The sequence below is a fragment of the Schistocerca cancellata genome, chromosome 2, assembly GCF_023864275.1.
Source record: "Schistocerca cancellata isolate TAMUIC-IGC-003103 chromosome 2, iqSchCanc2.1, whole genome shotgun sequence".
In the NCBI taxonomy this organism is placed as follows: domain Eukaryota; kingdom Metazoa; phylum Arthropoda; class Insecta; order Orthoptera; family Acrididae; genus Schistocerca; species Schistocerca cancellata.
The window spans coordinates 857,343,093-857,362,366 of NC_064627.1; the positions used below are offsets into that span (position 1 = coordinate 857,343,093).

At 39.5% G+C, this 19,274-nt stretch overlaps 1 protein-coding gene across 3 annotated transcripts in view; it reads left to right on the plus strand.

The window, feature by feature from the left end:
- LOC126162790 (polypeptide N-acetylgalactosaminyltransferase 5-like) overlaps positions 1 to 19,274 on the plus strand; it is a 217,469-nt gene that overhangs the window by 164,519 nt on the left and 33,676 nt on the right. For all 3 annotated transcript variants that reach the window (XM_049919508.1, XM_049919509.1, XM_049919507.1), the window contains 2 exons: positions 7,787 to 7,994; positions 11,064 to 11,174. In XM_049919508.1, the coding sequence (XP_049775465.1) occupies positions 7,787 to 7,994; positions 11,064 to 11,174 (319 nt within the window). The remainder of the gene's footprint in view (positions 1 to 7,786; positions 7,995 to 11,063; positions 11,175 to 19,274) is intronic.

The window sequence follows — 19,274 nt, forward strand, 5'->3', positions numbered from 1 at the left end:
AGCAACTTGACATGGCATGGACTACAATAAGTCGTTGGAAGTCGCCTGCAGGAATGTTGAGCTATGCTGCATCTATAGCCATTGAAAGTTGTGAAAGTGTCACAGGTGCAGAATTTTGCACACTGACCGACCCCTCGATTATGTCCTATAAATGTTCAATGGGATTCATGTCATGGAGATGGTAATACCTGAAATTTTTTATTCACAGCACACTCTTGACACTGTGACTCTTGGAATATTGAATTTCCTAATGATTTCTGAACTGAAATGTCCCATATGTTCGGCTATGACAACCATTCTGCATTCAAAATATGTTACTTCCTGTCATGTAGCCATAAACACATCGAAGACCTTTTCACATGAATCACCCGAGAACAAATGACAGCTCCAGCAATGCTCTGCCCTTTTATATGTTGTGTACGCAATACTACCCCCATCTGTAAACATGCATCCCATGACTTTTCTCATGTCAGGGTATATATACTGACTTTGTACCCATGGTATTGTCTGTATACTTGTATGATGTATATTGAACACATCTGCTTTTCCCCTTCTCTCTGTCGTTCTCCCCCCCCTCCCCCACCCCCACCTCACACCATATGGTGAGTCGTGCCTGTCCTCTTGCATACCACTTGGAATACATTCTGATAGGGTATGTACAACATACCAGATAGTACCTGAACAACATACCGCTCCTCCAGGCCCATTGAGATGTCAGCCATTACCCACCCCTACTGAACAGACAGACAAGAAAGTGCGTTAATATTCCATTGTCATCCAGTTACGAGCTATCTGTAAGATTTCAAGTCTCTAGCTCATTGGGAAGTTAGTTCAAAACCAATTGCAAAATTTGTACTGGATAGATACACAAGAAAGAGACCTAATAAAAATGTGTTAAAATGGTAAGTTCCCTTTTCTTATGAAGTTTGTTTTATGTTTGATTACTATTTCAATAGAAACTTGTTTTGTTGCCTCCTTTCTAAAACTGAGTGGAAGCAATCAATTCTAGTTAGACAAGTGCTTCATTCAGTTCACTGTAGCTGGAAATTAGAACTATATCAATGTGAACATGAGTCATTAGGAATATTTGGTGTCAGGCAATCAGTTTGACTGGTACGTGAAGGAAAGAAAAATGATATTTTCCTGTGGAGATGAAATTTTTGATATTCTGCAGGGACCTTGAAGTTTCAGTTATTATGGGTGATAGAATTATATCTTGCTTCACAAATTATGATGATAAATTATAGTGAAGAGTTCAAAAACTGACTATTGAATCTGCAGACACTTGGGCCCTTAACATTTTGTTGCGAGCAAGGACCACGGCTCTTTTACGTACTTGTACCCAAGGTAGCTGAAGTCATCGTAAGAACTGACCAGCCACGTCTATCACCACTGACAAGTAAACACATGTGGTAACATCATCTGCGTCCATATCGATGTCTGCTGGCAGCCATACTTATGATACAATAAGGTAAAACACAGCACTAAAAGAAGCCCTGAAACAAGAATGGTTAACCCAACAGGACATAAACGTGAAAATTTTAGCCACACAATTCGTGGCTATACAGTTGTCATGGCAGAAAAACACAAGGAGAATGGAACCACTTGGACTGAGAAAAGGAAAAGTACCCTTTCTGAAAGAATGGAAGTAGTATGGCCATGATAAAAGAACATTTTAAAATGTGCTGTGTTGTACATTGTGTGTGTGGTCTAGTGGGATCACATGTAAATAACAATTTTGTTGTTGTGGTATTCAGTCCAGTGCAGCTCTCCACGCTACTCCGCCGTGTGTAAGACTCATAATCTTTTTTTCCCCTAGGACTGTTCAGTACTTCCTCCTTAGTTACATGATCTACTGATCTAGTCTTCAGCATTCTGTTGTGGCATCACATTTCAAAATCTTCTATTCTCTTCTTGCCTGAACTGCTTACCATTCATATTTCATTTCCGTACAAGGCTACTCCTCAGACAAATGCTTTCACAAAAGTCTTCCTAAACATTTAAATCTATATTCAGTGTTAACGAATTTGTGTTCTTCGAAACGCTTTTCTTGCCATTGCCAGTCTACATTTTATATTCTCTCTACTTCACTCTTCAGTAGTTATTTTGCTCTCCAAATAGCAAAACTGATCAATTGCTTTAAGTGTCCTGGTTCGTACTCTTAATTCCCTCAGCATTACCTGGCTTAATCTGACTACATTCCATTATCCTTGTTTTGCTTTTGTTGATGTTCATCTTATATCCTCCGATCAATACACTGTCTGTTGTGTTCAGCTGCTCTTTCAAGTCCTCTGCTGTCTCTGGCAGAATTACAGTATCATCGGCAAATCTCAAAATTTTTATTTCTTATCCCTGAACATTAATTCTTTCTCCAAATTTTTCTTTGACTTCTTTTACTGCTTTCTTAGTTTGTAGATTGAGTAACATTGGGGATAGGCTACAACCCCCTTTCACTCTCTTCTATACTATTTCTTACTTTCCATGCTTTTTGACTTTTAAAAAGGCCATCTGGTTTCTGTACAAGGTGTGTATAACCTTTCACTCTCTGTATTTTACTATTGCTGCCTTCATAATTTCAAGGAGTTTACTTCAGTCAAAATTGTCAGAAGCTTTCTCTAAGTCTACAAAAGGTATAAATGTAGGTTTTCTTTCGTTAACCCATTTTCTAAGATAAGTTATAGGGTCAATATTGCCTCTTGTGTTCCATTATCTGTCTGGAACCCAAACTGATATTCCTCAAGATTGGCTTCTACCAGTTCTTCCATTCTTCTGTAAATAATTAAGGTATTTTGCAAACTTTACTTCTTAAACTAACAGTTCTTACACATGCTTCCATGGGGTTACAATTATCCTCCAGCCATTCCTGCTTATCCACTTTCTGTCAGTCTCATTTTTAGATATCTTTATTCCCTTTTGTGTGCTTCATTTGCTGCGTTTTTATACTCCCTCCTGTCATCAGAGAAATTTAATATCTCCTGTGATTTCCAAGGACTTCAACTAGATCTTGTCTTTTGACACCTTTGATTCTCTGCTGCCTGCACTACTTCATCTCTCAAAGCTACTCATTTGTCTTCTGTTGTAGTCCTTTACACTGTGTCATTCTATCACCCTTTGAAAATCTCAACAATCTCTGGTACTTTCAATTTATCCAAGTTCCATCTCCTAAATTTTTTTACGTTTTTGCAAATTCCTTTAGTTCATAACCAGTAAATTGTGGTGAGAGTCCACTTATGCCCTTGGAAATGCTTTGCAGATAAAAATCTTGTTCCAAAATCTCTGTCTTACCATTATAAAATCAGCCTGAACCCTTCCGGTGTCTACAGGTCTCATCCCATGTACAACCTTCTTTTGTGATTCTTAAACGTAGTGATAATTAAATTATGCTTTGTGCAAAATTGTCAGGCAGCTTCCTGTTCATTTCTTTCTCCCAGTCCATATTCTCCTCCTAATTTTCCTTCTCTTTCCTTTCCTACTACTGAATGCCAGTCACCATCACAATTACATGTTCTGCTTCTTTACTATCTGAATAATTTATTATATCTCATCATTTTCAGTCTCTCCTTCATCCGTGGAGCTGGTTGGCGCGTAATAATAATAATAATAATAATAATAATAATAATAATAATAATAAACCCCGTGGAGGCCCGGGAAAAGAATAGTCCTCCGGTATGTTCTGCCAGTTGTAAAAGGCGATGAAAAGAACAAACCACTAATAGGGCTAACCCCCCTTCTAGTGTGATTAGTTGGTTCAGGACAGAACTAATGAAGCCTCGGACAAGTGCTGTCATGGTCGGGGACGACGCTTGAACCCTATGCCCGCCCACAGTGGTAACGACACTGCTAGCCACACAGAAAATGATTTAAATCCAAATTGAGGTGTTTTGCAGGATGTGCTTCTTGCAACCACCCTAGAAGGAAAACAAAGACAGAGTATGAGATGGTCAGATGAAGTTAACCGACACCTCATGTTCTGTTATTACCAAGAACAAACTTGGGAACCAACACAACTGGATACAGATCACAACATTTATTACCAGATACCCAGAATTAAAATTTTTAACACAACAACAACTAGCTGATCAGATCCGTGTAATAATCAAAAATAACAGGATACCCCAGTCAGAATTAGAAAACATCAAACAAGAAGTACAACAAATACTGGAACAAAATAATGTGCAATCAGAAGAAGAAGAAAATACAGTAATGGACTCAAACATCCCAGAGCAAACAAACAAAGATCAACACGCATCAATTAAACAATCAGAGGAAAATGAAATCTTAAGACAGCCACCAAAACAAGCACAAATAGAACACGAAGTGACACACATGTTAGATATAGAAGAAAAATTTCAGCTGACATATATAGAATACAAAGACACAAATACAGACATTAGACCATTCTTGCATAGACCCCCAAATAACCCACAAGTTGAAACAACAGTAACAACTATCAACACAATCATACACAACAAAATACATGAAAATAAAACTATGGAAGAGTTACAACTACTGGTTTATATAGGAGCACTCACTACGCTAAATATACACACTAGGCAGAGATCAGAACCAACCAACACACAGAAGAAACCCACAAAACCAGCATGGCAACACAATATAAAAACTGAGAAAAGACATTGGACAGCGAACACAATTTATAAGACATGACATATCAGACAAAAAATGAAAAAGGTTAGGTAAAATCTCACAACAAGAAGCGATAGAGCAATTAGATGAAAAGAAGCAGAAATTACAGGCATTGGCCAAATGACTTAGAAGATACAAAAAAAGTGAAAATAGAAGGAAACAAAACCAAACATTCAACACAAACCAGAAGAAATTTTATCAGACAATAGATAACACACACATTAAAATAGACAATCCACCAAACATAACAGACATGGAACACTTCTAGAGCAACATATGGTTAAACCCGGTACAACGTAACAGGCATGCATGGTGGATACAAGCAGAAACAGACACGTACAAGATGATACCACAAATGCCTGAAGTGATAATTTTGCAACATGAAGTCACCCGAGCAATTAATTCTACGCACAATTGGAAAGTCCCTGGAAAAGATAAAATAGCAAATTTATGGCTAAAGGAGGTCACCTCAGCACATTCACATCTAACTAAATTATTTAACAGTTACATTGCAGACCCATACACAGTCCCTGATACACTTACACAAGGGATAACTTATCTGAAATCTAAAGATCAAGCAGACACAGCAAACCCAGCAAAATATCACCCCGTAACATACCTACCAACAATATACAAAATATTGACTTCAGTCATTACACAGAAATTAATGACACATACAACACAGAATGAAATTATAAATGAAGAACAAAAAGTTGCTGGAAGGGAGCACGAGGATGTAAAGAGCAACTGATAATAGATGCAGAGGTGACATATCAAGCTAAAACTAAACAAAGGTCGCTACACTATGCGTACATTGATTACCAAAAAGCTTTTGATAGTGTACCCCACTCATGGTTACTACAGATATTGGAAATATACAAAGTAGATCCTAAATTGATACAGTTCCTAAACATAGTAATGAAAAATTGGAAAACTATACTTAATATCCAAACTAATTCAAATAATACCACATCGCAGCCAATACAGATTAAGTGTGGAATATACCAAGGAGACTCATTAAGTCCTTTCTGGTTCTGCCTTGCTCTGAACCCACTATCCAACATGCTAAACAATACAAATTATGGATGCAATATTACTGGAACATACCAACACAAAATCACACATGTGCTACACATGGATGATCTAAAACTACTGGCAGCAACAAATCAACAACTCAACCAATTACTAAAGATAACAGAAGTATTCAGCAATGATATAAATATGGCTTTTGGAACAGACAAATGTAAGAAAAATAGCATAGTCAAGGGAAAACGCACTAAACAAGAAGATTACATATTGGATAACCACAGTGACTCCATAGAAGCGATGGAAAAAACAGATGCTTATAAATATCTAGGATACAGACAAAAAATAGGAATAGATAATACAAATATTAAAGAAGAACTAAAAGAAAAATATAGACAAAGACTAACAAAAATACTGAAAACAGAATTGACAGCAAGAAACAAGACAAAAGCTATAAATACTTATGCTATACCAATATTGACCTACTCATTTGGAGTAGTGAAATGGAGTAACACAGACCTAGAAGCACTCAATACACTTACATGATCACAATGCCACAAATATAGAATACATCACATACAATCAGCAACAGAAAGATTCACATTAAGCAGAAAGGAAGGAGGAAGGGGATTTATAGACATAAAAAACCTACATTATGGACAGGTAGACAATTTAAGAAAATTCTTTATAGAACGAGCAGAAACTAGCAAAATACACAAAACAGTCACTCATATAAATACATTGGCTACACCATTGCAATTTCATAACCACTTCTACAACCTTTTAGATCACATAACATCAACAGATACAAAGAAAGTAAATTGGAAAAAGAAAACACTACATGGCAAGCACCTGTATCATCTAACACAGCCACACATCGATCAAGACACATCCAACACATGGCTAAGAAAAGACAATATAAACAGTGAGAGGGAAGGATTCATGATTGCAATACAGGATCAAACAATAAACACCAGATATTACAGCAAGCGCAGACTTTGCAAACAACAAATAGAAACAGTAGATCACATCATAAGCAGATGTACAATACTAGCAAATACAGAATACACCAGAAGACATGACAATGTAGCAAAAATAATACATCAACAACTTGCCATACAACATAAACTAATAAAACAACACATTCCCACGTACAAGTATGCACCACAAAATGTACTGGAGAATGATGAATACAAATTATACTGGGACAGAACCATTATAACAGATAAAACAACACCACATAACAAACCTGACATCATACTCACCAATTAAAAGAAGAAATTAACACAACTAATCGAAATATCCATATCCAATACAACAAATATACAGAAGAAAACAGGAGAAAAAATTGAAAAATACATGCAACTGGCTGAGGAAGTCAAGGTCATGTGGCATCAGGATAAAGTTGACATCATACCAATTACACTATCAACTACAGGAGTCATACCACACAATATCCACCAGTACATCAACGCAATACAGCTGCATCCAAACATACATATACAACTACAGAAATCTGTGATTATTGATACGTGTTCAATTACCCGAAAGTTCCTAAATGCAATGTAACATATACCGTACAGTTAAAAGGAAGTCACGCTTGATCAAGGTCCGCGTCACTTTCCATTCTTAACCAGACATAACGTCTGAGAAAGGAGAGAAATAATAATATAAAATACATGACTCATACTCACGCTTCAAGTGAATATATAGGGGGGGGGGGGGGGCAGGTTATTTCTTTTCCTAGCTCCAGAAAAATTGATATATTGTAATGTTCGAGCTCTGGCAGTACACCATTGAATGCATTGATCCATTACTGAAATAAGTAACTTGGTTTTTTCTAAATATTCATCACTTAATTAACTGTGACATATCCTTTCAAAGAGTAATTGTGCACATGTTGACATCGTATATTTGGAGTTCTCTTATTGCTCTGAGAGGAATCCTGCAGTATTTGTCTGCTTTTGCACAAGCAGTATTTTTTATACTATGTTGAAAATAAATGGATAAATCTCTCTCTCTCTCTCTCTCTCTCTCTCTCTCTCTCTCACTCTTTATTTTTTGCAGTGTACTCATAAAATAGAGGAATGTACTATGGCCTTCCACATGTTTACAGAGCACTTAGGTCACCAGCTTGAGGAGTACGTATCAAGGCTGCCTGTGCCAGTGAAGGTTCTACGCACAGACAAGAGATCAGGCCTGATCCGTGCCCGCCTACTGGGTGCCAAACATGTCACGGGCGAGGTTATTACATTCCTGGATGCACACTGTGAGTGCACTGAAGGCTGGCTGGAACCCCTTCTGGCTCGTATCTCAGAGGACAGGTGTGTATGAAATAAATAGCACAGGTCTTACTTTAAATGTCACTAGCTCTGCTATCAGGTAAATGTTTTCTTAGAGCATTCAGGAAAAATTATTGTAACTTTACCCCACTCCAAACCACAGTTGTCTGCTTAAGTCAAAGCTGTCGACAACTCAAATGTAGATTTGAAAAGGCAGCGTGTTACTGGGCATATTCCTATTGAAGATAGTGCCTTCCTCTGCCCTTTGAACTTACTCAGCTAGTTAAAGTGTGTCAATATAGAATTTATTTAATCAGTTCACCATTTTACGATCTTTTCCTGTATTCGGTACATTAATGTTTATTGTACTGGACTGAGTTTAATGCTGTCAATTAATGATTTTAGAATGACTAACCAGAAAAAAATTACTGAGAAAATCCACCTTGTCTCTACATTTGGGCTCATTTGGTGCCTGTAAACTTGGCACACAAATATTCTAACTTTCTGTTTCCACTAGCAAAAATAGAATCTTTGAGACTCAGCAAAATGTTGCACTGTGAAGACATTCACTTCCCTCCACCATGTCCAACCCTCTGCCCCCCAGTCTTTGATGAAAATTTGTTCCTTGCAAGCTGAAGTTTTGAGGCAGAAGGCAGGAAGAAATTACTTGGGGCTAAATCAAGAGACCAAGGTGTCTGATGGAGAAATACTTTGTCAGCTAGTTTATGCAAGTGGATACTGTTCTTGTGAAAGAGGTCATTCTTATATGATGTGTTATTTGTTTTTGTGTGAAGGAGTAAAGGTTCCAGTCACAGTTTTGCTTGAGTCGTAAGTTATCGGTGTGGATGATACCCTGACAGCCTTAAAACTATTGTTATTTATGGGTTGTTGCTTGGACACTGGAATATTGTAATGGATTCAAGTCCCATCCAGTTCCAAACACACACAAGACGTCTTGAGGATTGTGTCCAGATATTGTCAGATATGCCTTGAAATCGTGGAGTACAGGGTTCATCCAAGTTGTGTTTCTCGTTCATACATAGTAGTCTCACACAGTTTTAATCTGCCAGGAAGTTTCATATCAGCGCACACTCCGCTGCAGAGTGAAAATCTCATTCTGGAAACATCCCCCAGGCTGTGGCTAAGCCATGTCTCCGCAGTATCCTTTCTTTCAGGAGTGCTAGTTCTGCAAGTTTCGCAAGAGAGCTTCTGTAAAGTTTGGAAGGTAGGAGACGAGATACTGCCAGAAGTGGAGCTGTGAGACCGGGCGCGAGTCGTGCTTCGGTAGCTCAGATGGTAGAGCACTTGCCCGCGAAAGGCAAAGGTCCCGAGTTCGAGTCTCGGTCGGGCACACAGTTTTAATCTGCCAGGAAGTTTCAACTCCTCCCCCTCTTTTTGTTTTCTGTTGTACACGTCACATGGTCAACAAAAAGCTGAATATTGCAAGTTCCACCAAAGGCAAATATGCGTGTTCCTTGAGTGTTTACAACCCTGTTAGGCCTGTCAGAAGACATCACAGAATTTAATTGTTTACTCATCCATGGATTATTTTACAATTTTAAGATATTAGAGGTGTCAGCGTAGTACAACAATGAAGCATACCTAATTCAAAGGAACAATGTTCAAAATACACGGATCAGTGATGATGATGATGATGATGATGATGATGATGATGAGGAGGAGGAGGAGGAGGAGGAGGAGGATAAAGAGTTCATGAAAATGATCAGCATGTTGTCATGTTTTCCTCTGAGAAGATTTACTATAATTTTAGAACTTCCATATCTTAGTGACAGGTTGCATTTGTGATCCATAGAACATGCAAGTAACTTACTCACTATTGCCCATAAGAAAGTATAACAGAAGCTCAATGAACTTAATGGAATACTTGGAATAAAAATGGTGATGTTTTCACAAAACCGTTTTGGGAAATGGAAAGAATAGGTTTTCGATAGTCTTGTATAGTACAGGTCCAATCACTGTGGATTTCTTGAGAGTACAAGCAATGGAAACTCCAGGATGGAATAATGACAATATTTTGAAAAGGGTAATTGCTACTCGCATTTCAGCGAAGAAGCTGAATTGCAGATAGGCAAAGTCAAACAAAGCTTTTGGCCAAACAGGCCTTCATCAGAATACACACACACACACACACACACACACACACACACACACACACACACACACACACACCTCTGGCTGCAGTCTGACTTGGTAGTCAGAGACTCTGTGTGTGTGTGTGTGTGTGTGTGTGTGTGTGTGTGTGTGTGTGTGTGTGTGTGCTGAAGAAGGCCTGTTTGGCCAAACTCTTTGTTTGACAGTTTTTTTGGTGTGCATGCCTGTCTGCCACTCGGCATCTCTGCTATATGGTGAGTAGCAACTATCCTTTTCATAATATTGAGAGAGAGAGAGTGCATTTGTTATAATAAGATTTGTGTGGAAGGTAAATTTTTTCCCAATTTAACTACATTTAAAATAAATATTAAGTCGGATGCAGCAACATGTGTAAAATTTGTAGCTGTAGTAACATATTTTAATGTGTTGTATGCTTGCGGGGTGACTAAACACATGCAAGGGTTGTGGGTTACCTATTTTACACGTGGACTCCATGTCTGAGATGATAGCTTGATAATGCCCAAGCAGGATGACTTTAGATAATTGCTAAATTATGAAATTGTGTTTAAAAATAAAACAGTTGCCTTTGTAGAAAAATAACTTCCTTTCAAATGTATTTTTAGTAAACAGTGCGGCAGATCTGCTGCTCCCATTGTATATCTCATGTGTATATCATCTTAATAAGGTGAGAGGCATTAGAACACTTAGGAAAACATTCTTACAGCCACTTTTTCTTTGCTCAATACCCAAATTCGAATCGGACAAAGAATGGCTGATATTGTTCTGAAATACTCACCATCATGCACTGTACTGTGACTTGCAAAATATCAGTGTAGATGTAGAATAAAACTTGTATCTCAGAGTTGTCTATATTTTTTTATTAACAAGCGATGGAAACAGGCTTTGCTTGCTAGCGAAATTGCAATAAGTTAGATGTGGGTAATATTTTTTGTGTATAAATAACTTATAGAAGTACTATTCATGATACTTGTGTTTCAGGAAAACTGTTGTTTGTCCAATTATAGATGTCATATCTGATGAGACTTTTGAGTACATAACAGCCTCAGACATGACATGGGGAGGTTTCAACTGGAAGCTCAATTTCAGATGGTAAGGACATTCTACAGCAGCTTTCAGTTAATGTGGTTTGCTATTACTAATGTATGTATTTTAATTTTTTGGTGCAGTTTTAGTAGAGCAACTAATAGAAATGATAAACAAAGCAAAAATGTTTTATCCATGTGCTACATCAGAATTTTCCAGAGCAGTTGAATGTATAAATTACAGTATAAGCCAAGATAATTGTGCATATATGTATTCAAAGTTGATACCATTTACATATTTTCATTTTTGTTTATTTTTGTCTATTGTGGTACTAGCCTCTCCCCACTGGTTCATACACAAATGTGTTTGACGCACATATTGAACATACCTCCTTTTTCTCCTCCTCACTGTGTTCCCCTATAATGACCCCCCCACCCCCCTGCCCGCTCTCTCTCTCTCTCTCTCTCTCCCCCCCCTCTCCCCCCTCCCAATCTCTTCCACCCTCTGATCATCTGCACCTCCCCTTTCTTTCTATCTGCACCACCTCCTCTCTTTTCATCTACACTCCCTCTCGTCTTTTCATCTGCACCTCCCCTACGCTTTCCATCTACAACTCCTCCTCTTCCTCCTTTTCCATCTGCACATTGCCTCTTCCATTTACCTCTGCACCTTCGCATCTTCCTTTTCCATCTTCACCTCACCCTCTACGTTTCCTACCTGCCCACTATCCCTCTTCCTTTTTCACCGGCCCTCTACACCTTCTACCTTCCACCTGCCTCATGCATCTCCCCTCTGTCTGTCCATTTCCTTCTTCCCCTTGCTCTGTTCAACATGTTTTTGCCCATATATCAGCTTCTATTGGAGCTAGGACATATAACCCCCACAGTCCTGATATATGTGAAGCCTTCTGCTTCTGTGCGAAATTTAGTTGAAACTGATCCGGGGGTTTGGGAAGCGATCCCGGACATACATACATACATACGTACATACGTACATACATACACTCTGCTTTAGGTATGTAGTCCAGTCATGTTACTGTGACCAGCACCTGTGTCCGATGTCAATATGCAATAACCACTCACAGACAGCAGGTGGCAGCACTAGCAGCAGAGGGTATATAAAACATGTCGGGGATGCAGAAAACTGTGCAATCATTGTTGCAATGTGGTAACAGAGCAATTTATCTGACATCCAAAAGGGCATGATCATTGGCTTTCGGGCCAAGGGTGGAAGCATTTCCGAAATGGCTAAGTGTGTAAATTGTTTGTGTGCCACTGTGGTCACATTACATCGACATGACAAAATGGTGCTGTCCAGAACTGGAACTGAAGCAGCTGTGGTATATCATGGGCCATAGACAACAGGGGCAAACAACGGCTGCTGAGATGTGTACAAGTAAACAGACATGCGGCTATTAAGCAGCTGACTGCCCAGATGAAGCAGGAGGCTGCTAACAGCATCTCCTCAATGACACAGTCAGTGAATGTTGTTGTGTATGGGCCTCAGCAGCAGGCGCATGGATCATTTACCCATCTGACTGCTGTTCATTGATGATGAAGGCTGGAATTTGCATGACAGCACCACATGTGGACATACATTGGGTGGCAACAAGTGGCCTTCTGAGGAAAATGTTTTATGCTCCGTATGACAGATGGCTATCGAGGTGTCCAGTGTTTAATGTCTGAAAGCAAGCATCCTGCAACAATCTTCAGAGGGTACAGGCCAGAGGAGGGTGTGTTATCATCCGAAGAACATTTTCGTGGCATTCCGTGGGTGGTCTCGTGGTTCTGGAAGAGACAGATCAACCCAAGTATGCATCCATCCTTGGGGACTATGCCCCCCCCCCCCCTCCCCGAATAAAGTTTGATTTTCCTCATTATGATGGCATCTGTCAGCAGGCAAAGCATGTCACACAGCTGACTGTGCAAATGCATGGTTCAAATAGCACCAGGATGAGTTCACTGTACTCCCCTGGTCACCAAACTTCCCAGAATTAATCAAGAATCTGTGAAGCCACCTCGATCAGGCTTCGTGTGCCATGGAGACTAATCAACAGGGTGTCTACGACCCGGGACAACCGGGAGATTCGGGAATAACCCAGGAATTTTTTCATCCGGGAGAAAACTGGGAAAAACCCGGGAATTTTTTAGAATTCCGGGAATTTTTCGTTGGTTAAGTTTTCAGTTAATTTTTTTGTAATTTTGACTGGTAAGAACCGATACTCTAACTAAAGGATATTACTATATCCCAGTATTGCAGAATAGTACTGCGGTGTTAAAACATGAACGAGAGAAAAAAACAAAAATAAAACTTAAGTTGCAAAGGAAATGCACCATATAAAATAACAAAGTGCTTGTACAAGCGTCTGACAACAGCAGAATGTGTCAAAGGCTTTTTTAGTACCTTTTCCCGCTTCTGGCAACAGAAATGTGGCTATTGGCTGTGTAAGTAGCAGTAGCAGCAATCAGCCACATGGTACCCAGAAAAATTTTACTGGCGCACCCTAGCTGCCAGAGTCACGCGTGTGCAGCAGGCCCGGATATAGTGGTGGGGAGGGGGGGGGGGGGGGCAAACCGGGGTATCTGAACCGGAAGGCAATTTCGGGAGGGGGGGGAATTTCATATTCTTGAGGAAAAAATTCTTGTTTCGCAAAGCACCTAGCATCCAGCGCACGTTGATCTATTGATTATTCATATGATTTTGAAACACACACCTGCTGGTTTTTGAACACATTCTAAGTTGATTTCTGAATGAATTATAAGTTAATTTTTTAATATGTGCATATTGTACGTGATGCCTCTGCTAGGGGAATCGTTGTCACATCTAGAAACAAACTTTCCTGTAGACAAAACGGGACGGGGCTTAACGAGCTGAGCGGAATAAAACCGAACCGGAGAATGCCAACTGCTGCTTGTTTTTGTGGTTGCTTCGTTTTGCGAATGTTCAGCATTGTTATAATTACTAGCGAAATCCATAGATTCAGACCACCAGAGTGGAAATAAACGACTAACAGGAATAACAGGTAAGAAAGATTACGTATTATCTTATCTATGTATCCATGAAAGTGAAATATTGACAGAAAATTTTTGGCCAGATTGATACACTAGACAGGGCCAGTTGCAGTCCCCGGCTAGCAGCCGTTTAAGTCCCATTCTGGAAGTAGCTTCGGAAACGCATTGTACAAACTTGTAATAACGACTAACCGGAGAATAATCTCTGGATAACTAAACCGGTGATTGTGGCAGGGGTAGTAAAGTTAACCGAAGAATGAGTTTTGACAGTGGTAGGAATAGTTACAGAATTAGTGATGATAAGACTGTTTGTTAGAACGAGGAAGGAGAAGAAACAGGGACATTACACGAATTATGAAAGAATATGACAATTCCAAATTCATACAAAAATTTTGTTCTATTTTTCGGTCTCGTGTATGAGAAACTGGAGCGCATGAATGAAATGTGAAACTATTTTCTAACGTAAAGCTTTTTGCTTGTAGTAGGCCAAATAGGTGTTTCGTATTGATACTTTGTGAATTATTTTGTCGTATTATAAAAATGATCATTATTGCCAAAACAGTGTCGCTTATTTGGTGTGTGTTACAATTGCTGCAATATTAGAAAGGCCTATTTCATTTTACCCAGCACACAGTGACAAAATAGACGTAATCAGATCGAGAAACCACACCAGTCTTAGGTACTAATTGTATTAACAGCTTTTTCAGTATTAGACAATGACGTTTCCATTTTTCACGTAACAAAACGTTTGACGAATTTTGATAAGGTAATAGTTCTTTCGCAGAAAGGAAAGAACGCCATGTAAAGCTGTAGCAAGATTAGAGAAAAATCGCTAGACCTAAGGATTGAAGAAATGTGTACTGTCTTGCCTGTCTCCTGTCTTTACTGGTTTTAGGTATCCTATATTTAATTTTATGTTACACAGAATAGCAAGTTATTTGCTAATAGGCAATAAAGAGTCCAGATTTTCTGAAGAGTACTTATTATCCTGGTTACAAATAATCCTATCCAGTATTGAAACTTCCTGACAGATTAAAACTGTGTGCCAGGCCGAGACTCGAACTTGGGAGCTCATTCTCAATCCTATCCAGTATTAATTGCGAGAGGTTGGGCAGAATGTCAAACCGGCCCACTGGGAGCCAGATAGGCACTTCAGGACATATTAATGTCCACTGTCATGAAATAGTTTGATGGCATCCATTACAAAATATACACGTTTGAGTTCCACAGTGCTAAATACAGTGACGTGCGCTATAAGAATATTGTTTGAGGAGGCGTAGCACTGCACTGCACACTTTAAGAGCAAATAATGTGTCTTACATTTCCTCAAAGATGTATGTTTTATGTATCAGACTCTTCAGAAAGATGTGCGCTGCAAAATGAACTTATTTTTGAAAAGTCTTTTTTTAGATGTCTGATGCGCAGAGCAGTCTGAGTTATAGTGGGAGGGGGAGGGGAGGGGGAGTAGTCTCCATATGCACGTGTTTACATTTAATATACCTAAAAACAAAGATGATGTGACTTACCAAATGAAAGTGCTGGCAGGTCGACAGACACACAAACGAACACAAACATACACACAAAATTCAAGCTTTCGCAACAAACTGTTGCCTCATCAGGAAAGAGGGAAGGAGAGGGAAAGACGAAAGGATGTGGGTTTTAAGGGAGAGGGTAAGGAGTCATTCCAGTCCCGGGAGCGGAAAGACTTACCTTATGGGGAAAAAAGGACGGGTATACACTCGCACACACACACATATCCATCCACACATATACAGACACAAGCAGACAAATTTAAAGACAAATGATTTTTCTGTTTCCTCTTCGTTTACTGCTCTCACGTCAAATGAAAACAAGACGGATTTCTGTGGCTGGGAGCTATCAAGTGAATTAAAATACATTCACATAATTACAGAAGGCTAAAATATGTTACTAGTTTCAGATTTTATTTTGTTTCCACCTTTCTGACAGTCAAGCATTAATCGCCTTGCAGAACAATAAAGTTATTTTTGTCAGTTTGCTAAAGAAATTTGGATTTTAAAAGGGTTTCCTGCTGAGGCAGTGAATTTATTTGAAACAAAGTGTCTAATTCCACACTATTGGCTAGTTTCAACTGTTCGCTGCGTTTTAAGTGCATGTTTTAATCTTCTAGCACGTATGGCATTATGCCATAACAAAGAAGCAAACATGAGATAATATAGTACTGGTAGAAGAAAATTTACGTCCCGAAAACCACACTGAAAAGTTTCATATCAGGTCGAGTCCTACGTCATTGGGAATCTGGACATACGAATGTGCACCGTAAGGCGAACTTTGCATTTTAGTATGGTTCACGAAATTCCAACACTCTTGGTGTATCCTCTGATGTCTTGTTTCTTTTATGACAAGATGTAAGATCTTTTAATGTTTTACACGTACGAACATATGGGCATCCTATGTCACTATAGCTGCCCCAAGCGCGGTGACACCTATTATCTGGCACTGTCTGGCAACTGCTGAAGCCTTAAATGAATCTATTTCTAACAAGTCGTGAGAAAATATTGCGAATTGTTGTTCAAAAAGCCTTATTTTCAAAGTAAATTTTCTTTTACGCAAGATGAGCCATGTGCGAGACTGTACGATGAATTTCCTAAATCTCTTTTAAAAATCAACTCTTTGATGACAAGCCATTTAGAAAATTTCTCCCCCAGAAGATCAGAGATTTATGTCGGTATTAAAAAATTTACTGGCGTATTTGTGTGATGTATCTTAAAGTGTAACATGTGCTAAACAAATCAAAATTACATGTGAAATCTTAGCTTCTCTTGTAGCTTATTAATCTTTGAGACAAATACTATATGCGAAAGCTTTGCTTTTCTTGTAGCACTGCTATGTATATTAATTTAAACCATTAAATTTTCCTGTTGGTGGAATTCGAATTTATACTTTCGTAATACAAAAATGTGCAGCGTACATGTTGCTGCACATCAAAGATATTTCCGAAACATGTTTTTTCGCCCTGAGTTTCGTTTTCTAAAGCGGTGGGAAATTCTACGCTGCTGTGTAAAACCATATCCATTCAAAGGATACGTTTTACAGTTCCGATAGAAAGTATACTGTCATTTAACATGGAAAAAGTGTGTTTTCACCCAGGAGAAAATGAATTTTTAACCGGAAGATCCGTGAATTTCTTTTCCTTGTCCGTGTATACACCCTGAAAGAAGTTTGATGCCATGAGGGTTACAGGACCATAGGATATATTGCAGGGAGAGTTCCCACACGCGCAATTCAGAAGAGCTGTGATTGTGGGAAGGGTCCATATGGCACAGGCTGTGAAGCAGTCAGTGAAATGAAGGATGTCGTGTTGGCCAGCATGCTCAGGAGATAAATATATACATATATATGCCCAACACAACAGCATGTGTTACACACACACACACACACACACACACACACACACACACACACACACACACACACACACACACAGACATCCTGCATTTCAATGACTGCTTCACAGCCTGTGCTATATGGCTCCTCCCGCCAACACCAGCTTTTCCGAATTGCGCAGGTAGGAACTCTCCCTGCAATATGTCCTACGTTCCCGTAACCCTCGTGGCCTCAACCTTTGTCAGTCATTTTTCTCATCCGTCCAGCACCTTCCCTGTTCCCATTCCAGCAGTAAACAGCCCTCATTCCACCAATGCACCCAGTATTTTTACTTCTCTCCTTTCCCGCTACCTCCCCACCTCTCCCCTGCCTTCTGTCTAACCTCCCGACTGCACCTCCTCGCCCCAACCTCCTCCTTACCACCACCCAGTTGCCACTCCCATCATGCATTGCTACTGTTGCTCACAGTGTGGCTTCTGCTGCCAGAGGCTGCAGTCGTGTGTGTGTGTGTGTTGTTTTTTTTTTTTTTTTTTTTTTTTTTTTTTTTTTTTTTTTTTTGTGCCAATATGCGACTCAGCATCTCTGCTATATGTTGAGTGGCAACTTTCCTTTTCATAATATTGTTACATTCCATCCTAGATTTTCCATTGTTTGATATAAAAAACAGATAATTTACTTGGAGTAACATTATTTGTGTTACAATATGGGCATGAGTTCTTAATTGCATGAATTTGTGTGTGTGTTTGATGAGCAACCACATTTTGAAAAGTTTTTCCAGAGATAAAAGTGATATTAGGTCAAAATAAATAAAATAAAACGTGGACCAACTAGAAACTGATTGCTGAACTTTGACTGCTCTGCAGTTTAGCTTACATTGCTAGCACAGCTAGCATTGTTGAGGATGGCTTATGATCTGCTGTGAATCAAAATGATCTTCTGTGTTTGGCTGATATGATTAGCCTACTATTTTGGTATTAATTGAACATGTGACAAAATGGTTTTTTTTTCACAAATATTTGTAGTGCAAAACTGTGGAAACTTAACATTACTTAACGCAAAGATTATCAGGTTGGAAAGAGAGAAATTTACTCCCTTTTGTATTGTGTCAGTACTTTAATCATTTCCTACCAGCTGTGTTCCTGATACAGATCTACACTCCTGGAAATTGAAATAAGAACACCGTGAATTCATTGTCCCAGGAAGGGGAAACTTTATTGACACATTCCTGGGGTCAGATACATCACATGATCACACTGACAGAACCACAGGCACATAGACTCAGGCAACAGAGCATGCACAATGTAGGCACTAGTACAGTGTATATCCACCTTTCGCAGCAATGCAGGCTGCTATTCTCCCATGGAGACGATCGTAGAGATGCTGGATGTAGTCCTGTGGAACGGCTTGCCATGCCATTTCCACCTGGCGCCTCAGTTGGACCAGCGTTCGTGCTGGATGTGCAGACCGCGTGAGACGACGCTTCATCCAGTCCCAAACATGCTCAATGGGGGACAGATCCGGAGATCTTGCTGGCCAGGGTAGTTGACTTACACCTTCTAGAGCACGTTGGGTGGCACGGGATACATGCGGACGTGCATTGTCCTGTTGGAACAGCAAGTTCCCTTGCCGGTCTAGGAATGGTAGAACGATGGGTTCGATGACGGTTTGGATGTACCGTGCACTATTCAGTGTCCCCTCGACGATCACCAGTGGTGTACGGCCAGTGTAGGAGATCGCTCCCCACACCATGATGCCGGGTGTTGGCCCTGTGTGCCTCGGTCGTATGCAG